General features: G+C 34.4%; 2 protein-coding genes across 2 annotated transcripts in view; one reads left to right on the forward strand and one right to left on the reverse strand.

The window, feature by feature from the left end:
• Nca (neurocalcin homolog) overlaps positions 1-16,332 on the forward strand; it is a 114,829-nt gene extending 98,497 nt beyond the window's left edge. Inside the window, exons 2-5 of the mRNA XM_043432469.1 lie at positions 162-616; positions 6,477-6,595; positions 9,460-9,648; positions 9,881-16,332. Coding sequence (XP_043288404.1) covers positions 547-616; positions 6,477-6,595; positions 9,460-9,648; positions 9,881-10,081 — 579 coding nt within the window. The 5' untranslated portion in view covers positions 162-546 and the 3' untranslated portion in view covers positions 10,082-16,332. The remainder of the gene's footprint in view (positions 1-161; positions 617-6,476; positions 6,596-9,459; positions 9,649-9,880) is intronic.
• On the reverse strand, positions 16,321-19,198 carry fln (flightin). Its single transcript, XM_043432470.1, has 3 exons — positions 19,044-19,198; positions 18,373-18,637; positions 16,321-16,626 (listed from the first exon to the last, which is right to left on the reverse strand). The coding sequence occupies exons 2-3, from the start codon at positions 18,606-18,608 to the stop codon at positions 16,383-16,385; spliced, it is 480 nt and encodes a 159-aa protein (XP_043288405.1). The 5' UTR covers positions 18,609-18,637; positions 19,044-19,198; the 3' UTR covers positions 16,321-16,382.
• Between the last annotated feature and the right edge of the window lie 338 nt (positions 19,199-19,536).

Below are 19,536 nucleotides of genomic sequence, written 5' to 3' on the forward strand. Positions count from 1 at the left end.
TACAATCGATATGAAACTTCGATGATTCGTTGGGAACGGAAAAAAAATTGGAAGCGCGATATTTCCTGATGGAAATGAACCCCCTTCCGTGCCAGTTTTCTCAGGCAATATTTTTCTAGCTGTTGGATGAATTTTGATCGGTTTTCCTGTTTCTTTTTCAGGCTCGTGCGTGGTGCTTGCCGGCCAGAAAAAATATACTCCGAGGCGAAAAATCGTACGCACAGGCCGTGGGGGAACCGAGGAAAAGAAGAAACATTTTCTAGTAGGCTTAGTTAGATATTAAATATTTGAACACGTGCAGCACTTGGACGCGGAAGAAAAAAGAGAGACGAATACGTCCCTCCGGTGAGTTTCTGCCAAAGGGCACCAGCAAGAGGGAGACATTTTTTTTTCGGCCTCCGAGCTTTCCTCCACTTCTCAACGTTCTCTCATTGCACACATACCTACGGAAATATACAAAAAGAAAAAGAGGAGGATAAAAAAAAAGAAAGACGGAAATAATATAAAAAACAAGGAGAAACGAGCGAAGCGGATTTCGTAAGCGAGATGGGTAAACACAACAGCAAACTCAAGCCCGAGGTTCTCGAGGATCTCAAACAAAACACCGAGTTCTCAGGTACATTCTTCCATTCATTCTCACTTAAGTATTACGCTATTTACTCAATTTTTTTTCTTCTAAATTTTTACTTCCGTTTTGAGTGCACTCTCATTTTCATTAATTCAACAATTGATGATTCTCTTGCTCTGTATCTCTCGGGACAGTAATCAACGGGGACGTGATTAACGCGAATTGATTACGATAATTTTTTAAATCTTGAGTCTGTGCAAAGTTTTTTCTCAGCAATAGGGTATTTTACACCACGTAAAAAAATATATAAAAATTCATGATTATGATAGATTTGGTAAAAAGTAAACGAGAAACGTCAATATTTATTCATAAAAATGCAATGTAAATTTTATAATTCAATTTTAAAAATCGTCTTTTTTCAACTGTTTTTCAAATGTCGAAAACGCCATCCGCCATATTGGATTCCAACGTGACGTCACTCCGATAGTAAACAATCTAGATTCTTATTGTGCGCTCTGTGTTATTTTGAAATTTTACAAGTTATTATGCACGTTTGTGGACTTTTATCATTCATTTGATTAAAATCGCATCATGGAAAACGGTTTTGTGAAAGCAGATAGTACAGATCTACCAATGATAAATATGTTGATTGGTGGCGATGATCCACAATTTTTGTGGCATTTTTACACTTGTATTATTGCATTCAGGCACGAGACACCAATGATATACCACTATAACTCATTATTTTTACAAATCTTATTACTTGGTCTTTCGCAATTGTATTGTTTACTAACGGAGTGACGTCACAAACCGAAAAAACATGGCGGCTAGCGTTTCCGCGCGAAAATTGAAAATCATAAATAAAAAATAGTTTTCAAGACAGTTTTCGGTCTTATAAAATTGAAATAAAAATTCTACTGGTCTATTACGATCACAGGATTATTTTAAAACAGTTTTCAAAAAAAGGTACCCTATTACGCTACTGATCGTGTTGGTTTCGGGCTCATTCGAAAGGGATTTTGAACATTAGTCTCTAAACCAATTTTTGCTTTACAAAACATCTCCTGAGCTTTGCAATTTTAGAAAATGGCATGCCAGTTTTACCCCCACCACCGCGAATCGTTTTATTCAGAGAAAGTATTCTCGGCGAGAGCCTCAGGCCAGCAGACGACAGGGCTGCCAATGTACTTGTCCCGAGACTTTACCGAGTCTCTTGATAATTTTTCAATTATCAATTGGGCTTAGTCCTTAAACGTCTCGTTTCCTTGGTTCCGTTTGTATTATCAAAATTTCCAATGTCCAAAGCCCAATGCATTTTTTCTATTCGGTCTCGTAATTCAACACTGTGAATATATTTTGGGCTTAGCAAACAAAATAACAACAAAATAAATTTCATCGAGTACTGGTGGATTTTTAGCCCAATTTGCATTCGTACTTCGATCTAATTTGCTCAGTTCATTTTAAGGAAGATGCGTTACTTGTGGTTCAAAAATGCAACTGAACTTTTTGCTCTTTTGATGATCAGAGAAACGGTTAAAATTTATTCTCGCAATTATTAAAATTACGTGTAACTTATTTGTTGAGATTGATTCATTTTCAATGATAGCGGTTAGAATACTCTCGTAGTAAAATCGTCAAGCAAAATGTGACAACAGCCATTTTCTATTTATATGCGTATGCATATCTATATTTTAAACCAGCTGGCTCGTGGTGTTGTCAAATCTTCCTCTGTTTGTCATTATTACTCGTTAACCTCAAATAAGTGTTTTTATTTTTCCATTCCCAAGTCATTTTCACCAGTAACAGTGGTTTTTTAAGGCATCATTGATATCTAAAAATATTCTATTTTCTTATTCTCGTTTTTGGATCTTGAAAGTTGGGAAGATCCTATTTCATTAAATCGAAATCGTCGCACAGGGAGTGTGCCTGCCACAAGAGTTAATGGCTTCAAAAAATGTGATTTTCGTCAATTATTTTCTTGACAACTGGACGGTAGATTCTTTCAACTCAAATTTCAACTCTTAAAGTTGGAATTTTCAATTTCCATTAGATTCGCGTGATCTTTCTTAAACAGATCATTAGAATTTCGACGTTTTTTTAAATCCAATACTCAGTTGCCTTCAGATCAAATCGACACTTGTTTGATCCCATTCAAAAATGCCTGGAATTATCATTGATTTTAATTTCTTCATCTTGTCAATTATTCAGTAATTATGAGGCTCTTAACGATCTAATTACTACTTTTTTTTCTCGTTTTTTATTCTATATTCGTTGAAAGTGCACTCTTCTTTCGATTAATCCAACAGCAAATTATCTTTTTACGTGTAATCGTTCCGAGTCTCAACTAACGACGTTTCTTTCTATCAATTACTCTCAGTAATTACGAATATTCCCGGGTGTTTACGAACGATTTCATAGCGTGGGCAATTTTATCCTTTTTAATTATGTTTCGAGCACGATTTTCAACACCTGGGACTATTTTTTCAATTTATACAATCTCATTGGAATAATTGAACCAGCAGTTACAGAGCGTTTCAAAGACCATCACTTTATCGTTCCGAATCCATAGAACTCGAAATAATAATTCCTTCGACTCATTCAATTCAAATTTGTAAAAGTTTTAGCCAATAAAATATGAATATCACTTCATCAAAGGCGAATGAATCAACGAGTGGTTTCATCAATTTCATTTCTTTGCTTTCATCTCATAAGAATTGTACAGAAAACCGAAATTTTTCTGCTGATAACAAATTTCAGATTTATTATTATTATTATTATTATTATTATTATTATTAATTCAAAGACGAAAAATGTCATTCGAATGAAAAAAAAAAAAAATTCCCGTATGACAAAAGAAGTTTCACAAATAAATATTTGGAAAAGAATCAAGTTGAAAAAATAACGAATTTTATCACAAAAATAAGAATGAATTTTCGTCCATAAATAGTGCGAAGATGAAAAAACAAATGGTTTCATAACTGCACGAATAAAAAATAATTGTAGTCGTACGAAAAATAATTTCAGAGATTAATTTCTATTTATGTTGTGAAAAAATTAATTAACGCGTTTCTTTTTTTTTAATAAAAAAAAGTTAATTACTGGGTAGATTTTGTTTGAATATTCTACGGGTCTGTGAGAAAATATTGCGGTTAGTAGTAAAAGCTCTTGTATCTGTCGGATCTCGCGTCGTGTACAGTCATTGAGTCGGCAAAACATTATTCCGGACCAACACGACGAAAGCGTCGTTGACACGCACGCGCTTGAGCTCTATTTTTGGGGAAATGAAAAATAAAAAATAAAAGGAAAATAAAAAAAAAACCAGAAAAACCAAGGAAAAAACAAAAAGATAGGGAAGAGGAGGGGGGAGGGTGAAGAGAGGACGAAAAAGCTTCACTGCTCAAGAGCTGTGCCTGAGCTGTGTACAAAAAAATAGGGTCAAGTGAAAAAAAAGAGAGGCAAAGAAAAAAGATGCCACACGAGAGGTGTGAATGCACGTGTTTACCGGTGAAACGAAAGAAAAAATACACACCTTGCTAAAAGCAACCCTTGTCCGAAGCTCCGGACGGAAGCAATTAACTGGAAATTATTAACCATCCTGGTGAAAAAATCGTACACTTATATTGTTGGTGTTTTTATTACTCAATTTTTTGTCTCAAATTAAGGTAACTCTATCGGCAAGTCTCAGTTCATAAGGTTTAAGACGAATTTCTGATTGCTGTAGTTAAATTTTTAATAATGGTCTGTGCAAAATTTCAGGGTCGATTATCGACCTGATTTCAGAGAAATTCATTATTAAAATCGGGTAGTTCTCGTGAAGGAATTTCAAAATTGCATACAAAAACCCAACTTCCGGTTGCTATAAAAGGATATATTTGCATAGAAATCCACGAAATGCTGGAATAAAACTGAAATTTATATACTTAAGATGTAACTCCTGTACTGCATGCTAGTCAAATGAGTGCTAAATTTTCAAAACGCTTTTAGACCAATTTTATCGTATCGATTAAATGTATTGTTAGTGAATTTGTATTACAGCATATCTTATTAAGATGTAAAAATATTAAAAATGCTAGTTTTGCAAAACCATCAACTGATAAATGCAAATTTCCACGCTGACACATTTTCACTGGCATTTTTCAAAGAATTACCTGTGTTTTTTGATCGATTTTATTGCAACAAGTCTCATTTTGTTCGTCAACTGGTCCTCTATGAATCCACCATGGAGTTGTTTTTTTAACTTGATCGTTTCACTGTTGCAGCTAATTGTTCATCAAGTGAAAAAACTTTTTCATTCATAATTTCTGAAGGAATGAATTTAAAGGAAAATCTACGTGGTGAACTCGTAGAGGATCAGTTGAGGAACGAAATGAGACTTGGTGGAATAAAATCGGTTGAAAAATCCAGATGATTCTTTGAAAAATACCTGTGAAAATGTGTCATCATGGAAATTTGCATCTATCAGTTGATAGTTTTGCAAAACTATCATTTTAAATATTTTTTCACGTTAATAAAATATGCTTCAATACATATCTACTAACAATAAGTTTAATCGGTACGTTGAACTTGGTCTAAAAGCTTTTTGAAAATTTAGCACTCATTTGACTAGCATGCAGTACAGGAGTTACCTTAACGCTCAATTATTCGATAATCATGTGGTAAAAAAATTTGAAAAAAATTGTATTTGCACATACTTGATGCCAAAGAATGTTAACACCAAATTTTATCAAATTCTGATTATTTTGATTTCGTGATCCACCCTCCTTAAGAACGAGAAAAAATATTTTTCTCGTTTTTTTGGTATTTTTTGGCAAAACAAAAAAATATTTTGGTTTTGCAAAACCATCTGCTGATAAATGCAAATTTCTATGACACATTTTCACAGGTATTTTTCAAAGAATGATCTGTATTTTTTAACTGATTTTATTGCACGACGTCTCATTTTGTTCCTCAACTGATTTTCTAGGAATTCACCTCGTAGATTTAAAAAAAATTCATTCCTTCAGAAATTATTGATGAAAAAGTTTTTTTACTTAATGAACAATTAGCTGCAACAGTGAAATAATTAAGTTGAAAAAAAACTACATGGTGAATTCGTAGAGGATCAGTTAAGGAACAAAATGAGACTTGTTGCAATAAAATCGATCAAAAAGGCAGATAATTCTTTAAAAAATACCAGTGAAAATGTGTCATCGTGGAAATTTGCATTTATCAGTTGATGGTTTTGCAAAACTAGCTTTTTTAATATTTTTACATCTTAATAAGATATGCTGTAATATAAATCCACTAACAATAATGCCAAAATTTAAATTTAGGGATACTACGCCAGTCGTTGGAGTGTTTTTTTCATTTTTATTACGATCACTACAAGTCTCAAATATTAGCAGTGGTATGACTAGATTGGAGCGATAGAGTTACCGTAATTTTTACAGATAAAGAAGAAAAGTATTTGGATTGAGAATTCTCAGACTTTTTTCATGAGATTTTTTCATTTCGGCTTGGATGAAAAAAAAAAATGAAATTTTTTTACTCTGACCAAAATTTCTAGTTATTTATTTGTTTATTGATTTTCTGAAATTGAATTGGGCGAAGGATATTCGTAGATAAGAGCAAAGTACACGAAAATATGAATTTGTTTGGGAATTCTGTAATTTTATGATGGGAAGATAATAATAATTTTTAAGCTTCTTCTTCAACGATAAATCGCGTGATTTTTTAATAATTTGGAAACTGGAATTTTTCTCCAATCCGTATACAGTCGGAATATTAAAAATTTTTTTTTATCCTTAGGAAAAAGCCGAGTTTGAATATTTCACAGACGAGTAGAAAATGAGAAAAAAGCCTTTGATTAAAAGAGTAAATGAAAAAAGGTGTTTTGTGTAAGAACAACGAATGATTGTAATAATTGCAGACGCCGAGATACAAGAATGGTACAAAGGCTTTCTCAAGGACTGCCCGAGCGGTCACCTTAGCATCGAAGAATTCAAAAAAATATACGGCAATTTTTTCCCGTACGGTGATGCCTCGAAGGTAAGACAAAATTCCTTTTTTTTCTTCTTATCTCCGAATGAATCCTTTTCCCTTTTCAGCACATTAGTTCTATTGTTAAGAATAATTTTTTTTTCCTTCGACAGATAAATTACTGTCGATTATCATTATCGTTGTTATTGACTTTTGTATTATGAACAGCTTGTAACTAATTGCTGAAACAAAAAAAAACACATACACACACAACAACAAAACGTTACTTTTCAAATTATTTTCAATTCGATTGACAACGCGACGTGGAAAAAGGTAACAATTGTCAAATTTAATTCAAGCTGGGTGCATGTCTCGATCACGTTTTTTATTCGATTCTTCATTTTTTGTACTCCAACTTTAAACGCTCACTTCACTTTGATATTATTGGCTTATTTATTTCTTCATCACTTCATTTCACTGCGATTCAAGGATTGTAAGAAAACATTTCACTCGAAATTTTTAATCCAATGCTCGATCCCTGTAAATCTTTATAATTTCTTCGTTTTTTCGTGAATATTCACAATCGTGATTTACGATCACGACTTTTACGAAAATTCTTGCAATTAGAATGCATTTTTTTTTTATTTAAAAAAATGGTTTTTATATGCACCATTTTTCACAAAAAATAAGGTGACGCGAGTTTCAAGATTTATCGATTTGACATATATTGTCCGATGACTGACGAAATTGTTTTTCGATTTTCTACAATTCAAGTGGTTCTTATAGCTGGAAAAAAATGAAAAATCAATGAAAAAGCAAATGGGATAAAAAAAATCATTTTTTTTTCGCTGTACGAACAATTCAAGAGATTTTGCTTAAGGTATTACTTGATGGAAAGCCCATAAATTGTACCTGATCGGAATTTCCGTACTTTGTGATGCAATAATAATCTAAAAAAATTCAGCAAGATTTGAAAAGTTATGAACTACAATTATCAATAATAATATTGCCCAAACGCTATTAATAAATTGTTTAAATATATAATTTTTTAACAATTTTACAGTAAACCCTTGTTTTTTTTTTACGAATCGAATGTGCGCATTTTTCTGAATGCTCATGATTTTTTTCAAAATTTTCGTGGATTTTTGAAATTTCCTTTTTTAAATTTTTAAGTGGCTCTATTTGTAAATTTTTGATCCAGTAACCTTGAGACTTTGCAAAACTGATGGTAAATATGTCTTCTAAAATATATCCAAAATTCAAATTTTTTAAAATTTGTTTCAAAATGTTTTCAAGAAATTTCAAAAATCCACAAAAATTCTGAAAAAATTCATGAGCATTCGGAAAAATACACACATTTGATTCGTAAAAAAAAACAATAGGTCACCGCAAAATTATTGAATAATTAATTGTTTAAACAATTTGTTATTAACTTTTGGGTAATATTATTATTGATAATTGTAGTTCATAGCTTTCCAAATGTTGTTGAATTTTTTCAGATTTTTATTGCATCACGAAGTACGGAAATTCCAATCAGATATAATTTTTGGTCGAGTTATCCATCCAGTTATACCTTAAAAATTTCCGTGCATCTGAAGTTAGCAGTCAATTTTGGACGTCGAAAAATAAAACACTGAAAAATCCTTAAATCTGATTTCGGAAAAAGGATCGAAATTTTGGAATGGAAATTTCACATTTAGATGCAGAACGTTTCAGCCCTGAATTTAATCTTGGTAATCCGGAGTCGACGTGACTAAATTACGAGTTTGAGAGTTCGAACGATTTTGAGATCACCAATTGCTACAGCTCACCAATTGATCAATAAACTTGACGAATCCGCGGACTTTTATTGCACGTAGCGCCTTAACGATCACAGATAGACCAGAAATGTATAAAACCGATTTCGTAGAGCATCAAATTTTCTAAAAAAAAAGTCTTTAACCTAAATTTTCTATCGTTAGTATGAGTCATGAGATCCAATCGCAAAAGGATCTTGAGGCACGTTTCTACGCTCGAGTCTGGAAAACCGAGTCATTTTTAAGCCACTCCCAGCGCTAAACTATCGAAGATAGAAAAATATCACCGAATACTTTTTTCTAGGAAATTTGATGCTCCTCAAAATCACTCTCATGCATTTTTGTTCTATCGGCAACTGTTTTCGAAGTAAACCACATGAAAGTGTCCGGATTCGTAAATTTTAATTAAATTTCGATAATTTCGATAAAATCAAAGGTTTCGCATTGTTCAATTATTACAGTTCCGAATGAAAGTTAGTACCCTCGACTATCGATGATCGGACACCCTGTATAAGTGGGTCTGACGAAAGTTCGTACCTTCATTTCGTATTCACAAAAACACGAAATACGTTAAAACTTTAGTTCGAAACTATAAAATTGAGAAAAATCGTTTTCCTTTATAGTAACGAGTTTCCTCGTTTTTCTCAGATCGTAAAAAACTATCGCAAAACTAATAAACTTTCCAGCGTTGGAAGTTCCACGTCTATATGTCTATTATTCGTTATTTTATTGCTCCAATTAAATTCGCCTCGTTGCACTGTGCATCCTCTCGGAATTGGAAAATAATATAAATTAATGTTTGGCACAAATCCATTAAAAATAGACCGTCTGAATAAATTATCGAATAGCGAGTCAAATAATCGAGGCCACTGCGATTATGCTGTTCTTGCTTAAAAATTCATTTTTTTTATGTGAAAATAAAAGTCTGTCACCCGACCCAGTTGACTCGGTTATTTATTTCACCGTTTTATAAATAGTTAATCAGAGGAATAATCGATTTTCCGAGCAATTATTCACAGCTTTTTAATGATTTCATGCCTCACGAATGATCGTGCCAAAATCTTCACCGTTTTCATTTTATTTTTTCTTTCATTTCTTCTTTTCTTTTTTCCTTTATTCTTTTTCTTTCGAATTCAGTTTGCAGAACACGTATTTAGAACGTTTGACGCAAACGGCGACGGTACGATCGACTTTCGGGAATTTTTGTGCGCCCTTAGCGTAACGTCACGGGGCAGATTGGAACAAAAACTTCAATGGGCGTTCAGCATGTACGATCTTGACGGCAATGGTTACATTTCGCGACAAGAAATGCTCGAAATCGTCACGGTACGTTGAACATTATTCGTCAATTTTTTCTTTTTTTCTTTTTCACATAAAATCGTATAGAAAAAACGTAGTGTTTTTGTTAAAAAAAAAAAAAAAAAAAAAAAAAATTGAAAAATCATGAATGAAAAACATTTTTGTTAAAAAAAAAACAGTTTTCTTTTGATAAAATCAAAAAATGTTTGATTTTTTGTTAATCTTTGGGATTGTTTTGGTTTTCTCTTTATTATTTCAGGCGATTTACAAAATGGTTGGTACGGTTATGAAAATGCCTGAGGACGAGTCAACACCGGAGAAACGAACGGACAAAATATTTCGACAAATGGACAGGAACAGGGACGGGAGATTGTCATTGGAGGAATTTATCGAGGGTGCTAGGAGCGATCCGTCTATAGTACGGCTGTTGCAGTGCGATCCAAGCGCGCAGGCTCAGTGAAGCCCTGGTCATTAACGAAACACACAAATAACGAGTCGAGTAAAATTTTCGAAAAAAAAAAACGACGACGAAACAAAACGAGTAATTATAAAAAAAAAAAAAATGTTTCAATGCTGTTATGCCCATTAGGGAAGAGGAATCGGGGCCCGGCCCAATGACCCATCCAGTCCAAAAACCCAACGAGTCGATGGTGTCATAGAGGAATTGTTGTAGCCCCCCCCCCCCCCCCCCCCCCGCCATTCCGAATCTCAATTATTTGCGAAAAAAAAGTTTCAATTGAAAACGGTTTTTCTCCGTTCGAATTTTACTACCTGACGACTCCCGAATAAACATATTCGGGAAATAAAAATTTGACTAATAATTATTATTACTTTGTGAGAAGGAATTTATATTTTATCGTTTTTTCGAGCATCGAAATAGCAAATTTTGAAGATTTAAAAGATTTTTTTACCGTTTTTTCAGACTCGATTGAAACTCTTTTGATGCTTTACAGAATAAAAAACAAAACGACCCGATCTCCCAATTTCCGTAGAATCTCTACTCTCGACCTGAAACAAAAAAAAACAAGTGTAAACGTCGAGCTAAAAGAACGCACGGGAAAGATTGCGACGAAATGATTAGTTTTTTGTGCATTTTTCGAAGGTGACATTTGAACGAAAAAAGACGAAAGCTTTTGCATCGGAAGTAAGCGTAGTTATCGGCGGCAAATAGGAAACATTGGAGCGCGTCTTCAATGAACAAAATTTCTGAAAATAAGACGAAGAGGAACAACGAAAAAAATTGACAACAGGCAGATTCGCCTCGAAATAGGGCTCGAACAAGACAAAAAAGCGTTTCAACGAAAGAACCAAACCGAAGATTCCTCCTTTGAGTCCAAACAGGAAAAATGTAAAACTTCTCTATGATCGCTCTCGCTCATTGGGTTAGATAGGCCAAAACGAGGGTACAAAAATAAATAAAAAAAGGGGGAGGAAGTTGATTAAAAACAGCGTAATTGTACCGGGACCCGAGAGGTCCAGGGTCACTGGGCCTAGCGCGCTTGCGCAGACCGCAAGCTAGTCTTTAAGGCTAGTCCAGTCGCTCCGTCTCGTCTAACGAAATCAAATAATAATAATTAAACCAACAAAGGGATTAGACAGAAAGAACAAACGAAGCTACAAAAAAGCGGAATTAAAATACGAAAAATTGCGAAAGCGAGAGAGAGAGAGAGAGAGAGAGAGAGACAGAGAGAGGGAAACGTTTTTTAGATTATCATTAATATTATAATTGTTATTATTACGACGTAATTTTTAAGGTATTTTTTCTCCCTTCGTGAATTTACATTTGTATCTTTATAATTTAGCATGATTTGCATTGGTCTCGTGAGAAAAAGAACAAAAAAACGGAAAGTATCGTTGATTTTTGTTTGACTTATTCAAACTCTTTTTTTCTTCTCTTTCATGTTGAATTAACATATTAACGAGCGTTCGTTGTCCTTGGAATTTTCTTCAGGAGGAAAATGTTTTTCCATCCTTTTTTTTGCTCGCACGACACCGCGCTGGCGTTAAAAAAGTAGCACAAATAGAGTATCGGCCGTTTCCCAGTTGTAACAACGCCTGCGATCGCCCGAATTGACTTTCCGAACGCCTTTTCTTTCTTTCATTTTTGACTGAATTTCGAAAGGTTAAAAAAAACAAACGACGAAGTTCGAACTTTTCGAACGGAGCCAACGGCGCTCAGGACGCGCGAGCCAGGCTACTGAGATGACGTTAAGTACAAATTAGGCGTTATCGGACGTGATTGAAAAAAAAAGAGGAGAAAAACGAAGAGGACAAAGAAAAAAGACAGAATGAGGAGTCAAAAAATGAGAAAGAACCGAAGAACAGCGAATAACCGAGAATGCGATATTTGTTAAATGCCGAGGAAAAAAATAACAATATTGACGAAAATAAATAATAAGAGTAAATTTAAAAGAACAACAGTCTAAGAATGAAAAACAGAAAAACATAACGAAACATAAAAATGAAACCTCTTGGTCTCGAGGCTGGCGTGCAGCAAAAACAGTGACGACGTCAGCACCGACAAATAATCATTGAAAGTTTATTATTATCCAATTAATTGTTTCTCTTTATATCAATTTTTATCAGGTTTTGACCATTATTTCTTGTTTTCTTCCGCACGAAAGCTACTGATATGACAACATTCGTGTGTATGTGTGTGCGAATGAATTTAGCTGTGCGTCAAAAAAGGAATTAATTCATTTGATCAATTCTCATTAAAATTAACGGCGTGGGAAGAAAACAAAATGGGTTTATCTATTTTATGAATGTGTATGATTTTATTTTTATCGTAATAATGCCTTACCACTCATGTCTCTAGTATTTAAAGTAAACAAAAAACAACAATCCAGCGCTCATTAATTATTAAGTCCCAGTAGGATTATTATTCTTATTATTATTATTATTATTATTATTATTCTAATGTTTTTTTTAATTGTATGAAATTGTTGCTAAGATATTGAGAGTGAAAAATAATATGCACGCGCGCAGCCTCACAGAGATATTTCAATAAAAGAACGATAAAAACAAAATGGACGAAGAAAGATACAAATTTTCCGATTTGCTAGAAAACAAAACGACAAGAAAGCCAAAACGAGTCGATCGATCGCTCATTGGCTGGTTCTTTCAACAAAGTGCTTTCTCCTTCGTGTCGCCCAAAATCTCCTTACAATTAAAAAGAAAATAGAAGAACAACCATTTTGGTTGGAGAATTTAATAAAATTTTTCATTGTGCTCTTAAAATGATGAAAAAGAAACGAAGAAAAAAGGGAACCCTAATTCTTTAATCAACGAATCCGTGAAACGTGATATCGATTAAATTGTAAGCTGGTTTCTATAATCTCGTCGTATCTACGAAGCAATAAGAGCGATAAGAGCGAATTTGATTTAAAAAAAAAAGTATGAGAATAACAAGATTCCGTAAGAAAAATTTAACTATTCATTCTGGTCTTTTATGCATACGGGAGGATTTGGCAGGAAAATGGAAAAGGGATTCTCCGAGATATAAAAGCTCCAGGAATTTCCTGTTACTTATTCCTAATGGTTTGGCTGAGAAACTAAAAAAAGGAATTTCCGAACATTTACATCCTCTGAAACTCCTTTCGTTTTCTTATTCAACGAAGAGTCGCTGGAAAGTAATGAGGATTTTTTCACGTCTGGGACAAACACATGGATTCTTTGGGAATCTCTTTTTCGCTCACTTTAACAGAAAAGCGAGGGGGGAGAGTGAGTTTTCGAAAATAAAAATGAAATATGATCGAACGAATGTGGAACGAAAGATGGGGCGGTAGAGACGAGAAACATTTCAATTAAATCTTAACTACTTGCATGTTTACGATAGAGATTAAATACACTCGTTCTAGTGTCCTTTCTCTTCTCAGGAACAAAAAAATTGAATTCAAATTAAAAAAAAACAACGTACGTAAGAATTGAGAAATGTGATGACAGTGAAAGTTAGGTTAACTCTCCGTGTTTCAAACTTCCTCGTAGTCTTTTCTTATCGAATTTCGCACGCTTTGCTGCTCCAATCGTCTCACCCAAACTTTTCTCCAAGTATTTTTAAATGATTGGGAAAAAATGGATAATACATTTTTCCTGGGTGGAATAAAAAAAGAAAAGAAATAAACGTGGTAAAATCTTGTCCTTTTGCTCTCTCATCATGGAGCTTTTTGAAGCTTACAGCGCCTGTCAGCGCCCCCTGATGACCAATCGACGAAGCTTGCTCTGCGACGATCTTTGCTAACTCAATTCCAGTGTTTTAAAAATTTTCTTTCCCTTGTTTACTTTTCGTTAATCAAACTATGTTTTTCTCCAAAATATGTACTGATATTTTCCTTGTATATTCATAATCTCTTGAAATTCGGACTTATTTTTTTTCCATTTGAGCCGTTCATTTTCAAAACTATAACACAATACTTTTTGAGCTGATGATTTTATCAGCGCTTGGGAAACTCGAATCAACTGGAAATAAGAACCATCTTTGGGATATTACGAAATTGATTCTCCCTCATAATTTTAATCAAAAAATTTTTATCTGAACGAACCTTTTGCTGGCAGAATTTTAGAAATTTTCTTATTTGTGTTTTACGCCTAACAAAATATGTATTGGAGTCGTTTTTTCTGCATTTTTAAATATTTAACAGTTTTTTCAAAATCTGTTTCCCTCTGTGAGAATGTTTAATGCAAAGATGATTTAACTGTTCCGGCTTCAAAGTGGGCAGCGAGATTTTTTATCATTATTTTTAAGAACAATAAATAATTTAGTTATTTTTTTCTTGAAATTCGTCAACGCTATTGTGATAATTTTTCAAATATCCGTAGCAATCCAAAAGTTGTTTTTTTTTTTTCGAATTCGTCGTAAATTTCCGAGTGCTAAATTTCGACGAATAAAAAAAAAAAAACAAATAAATTCAAAAACTAGAAAAATCGATGGATTTTCGAAGTGGAATATTTGCGTATCGTTGTAGCATCGTTCAAGGTGTAATATTTAGGTATTTTGAAAGAAAAGCAAAATAATCGAAATGAAGAAAAACAATACGAATACGAGCGCTTAATTGATTAATTAATTTTATGAAAAAAATGTCCCTAAAACTCTGCCACTATTTTTATCATTATTATCGAATATAAATTATCGTTAAGTGCGGCTAGTCTGGAGAGGTTTTTCAAAGGGATAAGAATAAGTATCGAAATATCGTTGCGGAGTGCGCTGTAAAGGGCGTTCGAAAGAAAATTTTTAGGCCAAGCGAGAGTAGTCCGAGTTCCAGTAACGAAGATAAGTAAAAAAAAAAAAAAAACAAAAAAAAAAACAAAAAATAATAAAAAGTGAAATAAACGAATGCACATAGAAGTACGAAAAAAATGAACATTAAAGAGGAAATTTCACTATTGGAAAGGTCTAAGATAAATAGAAGTGAAACCGATTAATGAAAACCATTAAAATAGCAAAGAAAAATATTAAAAAAAAAAAAAACGTCAATAAATCGAGAAAAAAACGTTCTCCGAACTTCCCATTTCTTCCTTGACTTTGTCTCAACGTCCTGTCACTTTATTCTCGCTATCATCGACAATGAAATTTTGTATAAACCCAATTGAAGCTCGATCGTGCAAGCAATTGCGCAAGCGAAAAAAAAAGAGAGATAGAAAAAAATAAAATATTAAAACTCCAAATCGAACGAAAACAATAGCTATATTATTTCGAGAATGTACATTCGTGTCTTAACGTGCATCATTCTTCTTCATCTTCAATATAATTCTTTACCTGTGGAATTGTATGTGTAAAGAAAAAGAAAAAAAGAAAAATCGAAAAGTCCTTAAAGATAATGTTACTTTTTGAACGAAAAAAAAATTAAAAAATAAATAAATAAATAAAAATAAGTGAAAAATAAAAATGTTTAAAAAAATGGCATTAAAATCAAAGCGTGCTTCGAGATCTTTTGATTTTTTCATTATGCCTCACTGAAAGCAAGCTGTCTTGTTGTTTCATTAAGAATGAGAATGAGGAGGGGCAAGCACCGGCAAATCAATTATGTATAAAAATAATATATATAATACGACGAGATCCAATGAGACCTCGGAAATGTTGAAAATTTTCTTTGCTTTGTGACTTATATATATATATATATATTTATGACGAACGATAGTTATTAATAGTTGTTTATTATGATGCGAAAACGAAAGCACTTGTGTACCAGTTAAATTGCTACATTAAAGTGTTGAAATTATACCCGCTCAACGTGCGTGTCTCAGTTAATTACTCGTAATTTTAGTAAATCAATGACAAATATATTGCGAGATAGAAAAAATGAGAATGCGGGGAGAAATAAAAAAGAGATCTGAAAATATGAAAAATGGGAAAGGGAAAGAACGATTTGAGGGGAAAATGAAAAATTTAGGGACTTCGAGGAGGACAAAATTCGGTCTTTATTCAATGGAATTTCGGCAAATTTGTTTGTTTCATTTGGGAAAATGGTTTTTTTTTTATTTTTTTTTGTTTCGGTCACTGTGCGATGAGGAAAATTGGAGTAAATTTTCGAAAATCGTTCGATCGCTCCAATGTTTGTGTGGGAGTTTTTGAAAATGGGTTTTTTAAAGTTTACTTCAGAGTCGCTAGCAAGCTTGTAGATAAAATGGGCCAAGTGACAATGTGCGATTTGGTTGAACAGTGAGATTTTGTCCTGCAGGAAAATAAACGAAAATATTTGGTTGTTTTGTGAAGACGATATTTGTTTTATTTTCAAAATAATTCAACAATGCTTTACGAATCTTCAGAGAATCTTCATGTACTTGAGACTGTAATAAGCGCGTGTATGATAACTGTAGTGCTGAGGCACCGTCCTGTAACCCTCGATCCATCTCAAATCCGACGTGCGTTTGAAACTTTTGTTCACGTTTTTCTCGTAAGCGGTGCGGAACATTCGCTCGCCCCATTCCTGGGCCCTCGGCTCCTCTCGCCAAACGCCACGCTCCTTCTTGTCCAGCCAGTCCATCACGTCGTTGTAGTAATTTTGCCTGTAATCGGTAACCAAAGAATTTTTTTGCTCCAAAAATCGTTTAATTCTTCATTTCTCACTCGGAGAGCCTTTTCTGAGTGAAAATCATTTTCAAGCATTTTTCATCGGCTCTGACAAATGTCACGAAAAACCGAACGATTTCGTTTCTATTTTGACCTTGAATTTCGGACTCCGTGACCTCGAGTAACGTTCGGACAGTCGAAAAAATCATCTCACGGTTTGCCTTGGCACCCTCAATCAAATTACAATATTTTTATGATATAATCATCGGTTCATGGACGAAAAATACATTGCAGTCGAATTTCGGTCAGTTTAACCTTGACGAAGAGTCGAAACTGTTGGACCAATTATCCAATAACGATTTTCGCGTTTTTATATCAAGTAATTTATTTTTTTCAATTTGTTTTTTTTTTTTAATTAATTTAAAAGTTTAATTTCTCGTGTATAAAAATCCTTTAACTTTGCAGCATTTAATTTTCCAGTTGAATCAATGATTTCAATGTTTCGAACCTTTGCGAACTTTTGAAAATTGTACATCCGATAATAAGACACAAAATATTGGAAACAATTCCTTTTTCCAGTGCAAAAGTCCCTTAATCCCTGAGCTACTGTGATAACTAAAAAAAAATCAACAATCTCAGTATTTCCAAATATTGTGACGTTTCGAAAATTCGACTTGGAGAAGCCAAAATTTTGGAGACTTTTTTATTTTATTATTGAAAAGCCCCTCAATCGAGAGGGATCGAAATGCTTTGATTTTGACTGTGAAAAATAATCGAAAAAATTCCACGTTAACCAAGGAAATTCAAAATATCTGAGATTCGATTTTCGGGTGGGGATCAAATGATGGAATGGCTAAAATTTCGAACAGCTAAAATCTCGAGTTTATAATCTTCGAATGATAATATGGAGACAGATAGATTCGACTAGAGCTTTGAATGCCGAAAATAAATACAGCAGAAACTGCAAGGTTCGAAGCACGTTTACATCGAAAATAGAATGTAATAATCGCCCATAGGACGATGACTAAAATATCGATTTTTCAAAAATTCGACTATCACTCTGTCGATTCATAAATTACTACGGTCAGCGATACTGTGAAAATTCACAATTTTGAAAATATAATAACGAAAGACCAAATATTACTGAAATCGAAATACTGAAACACCAAAAAGTCGAACAGTCAAAATAGCGAAACGTTAAAAAGTCGATCGATCAAATTAAAGAAATGCAGTGGAGCTCCAAATATACGCGTCTCACTCACTCACTTACTCAGACCGGTGATCTCCAATTTGAAACATCGCCATTTTGACTTTCGCCTTTTCGAGCTATCGCTATTCTGCATATCCAAGTTTTATAGGCTCGAAAAATTCACTTTCGATTTTTTCCTACTCTATATTCTGGTCTGTCTGTAAAACAATTACTCTCCATTTTGAATTCGAAAATATGAACTTTTGACATTCGGATGGTCTGTTAAAATTGCATTCGAAATGAAAATTATTGAAATATATATTTTCGGGTAAATACGAATTCAAAGAAGGAATTTTTGATTAAACGCGCAATCTGCTGAATAATCCATCGGGAATAAGAATTTCGAATTATTTATTTTTCTCCAAACTGATATTACAACTTTAAAAATTTCGAAATATCGACCGTTCTACAATTCAGTTATTCGACATATTGAACCCCACCCCGATTTTCCACTGGCAAAGCCACCTTAAAGAAAGAATATTCGAATACTCACCTGTAGTCGTAGAGATAACGATAATTGAGGAAGAGCGGTCGAACCCAGTGGAGGGTGTATTTGGGTTTGGGAGCCTTGGGAAAGCCGGAGATGTCGAGTCGCGGTTTTTCCACTTTTTCGGCCTTTTTGCCATCAGCGGGGGCGGCTGGTGCAGCGGGAGTTTCGACGGTTTCCGCTGGAGTTTCTTCGGTGCCGAGGTCGTCGAGATCCCACGCCGCGGGTTCGTCGTCAGCCATATTAAGGAGTTTATCGAGCTACGAAGAGTCTGTGAATCGAGAAAAATGAAAAAATCGTGGGGGCGATCGAGAGTTTGAAATGGAATATTTCACGAGGCAGGCACTTTGGTCGCGGCACCCGAGCAATGCGGGTGCGAATGGGAGCACGGGGGAGAGCCAGAAAAGAGACTTTAACTTAATTAGAATCGCAGCCGGAGCGGCGGAGAGAGGGAAGGAAAAAAGTGGCGAAAAATCGCACACCCTCGTCGGCTCTCCGGGCCCTCGGGATTGAAAAAACTACGAGAAACGAAAAGAATTTATTCGAGTTTCTGGTGGCCCTCGTCCTCCGATAATAAAGCCTCAATTTCCGTGACTTTCTTTCCCGACAAAAATGCGTCTTTTCACTCGACAGCTTTGCTTAACTTTCGCTCAAAGAATCGTGGCTCTTGAGGCTACCTGAAATAATGTTCCTGGCGACACGAAGCACCTTCGTCGACTGAGAATCGAATGCCACTTGGAAACAATGAAAGAAGCTCGACCCCCCTTAAAGCCCCGCGTGCACTCCTCACTTTTCTCACTCGCACACACTCTTCTTCTCTCAATCAGAGAAGTGCACACCTTCGACAGCTCAACACGTGTAACGCTTTTATTTCGAGAGCCTATAACATTTAAAGCACTGCCGATTCAACCCCCGCAGCCTCCCTCGATCCCTCCCCGGCGCAGCGGGATTAAAAAATAAGAAAAACAACAGCGACGAGACGAGAGAGGCCAGCGAGACCCTGGCATCGACGATCTGTTGTAATTCATCCTACAAAACCTTCCATCGATTCTTCCTGCGCAACTCTTTTATCGAGTGTGTGATCGATCCCAAGATATTTTTTGATCGTCTGAGCCAATACGAGGTAGGAAGGTCGGTTCTCTATACACGATCGTTGCGATTAGTCATTGG

This window comes from Venturia canescens, chromosome 11 (genome assembly GCF_019457755.1).
Source record: "Venturia canescens isolate UGA chromosome 11, ASM1945775v1, whole genome shotgun sequence".
NCBI lineage: Eukaryota > Metazoa > Arthropoda > Insecta > Hymenoptera > Ichneumonidae > Venturia > Venturia canescens.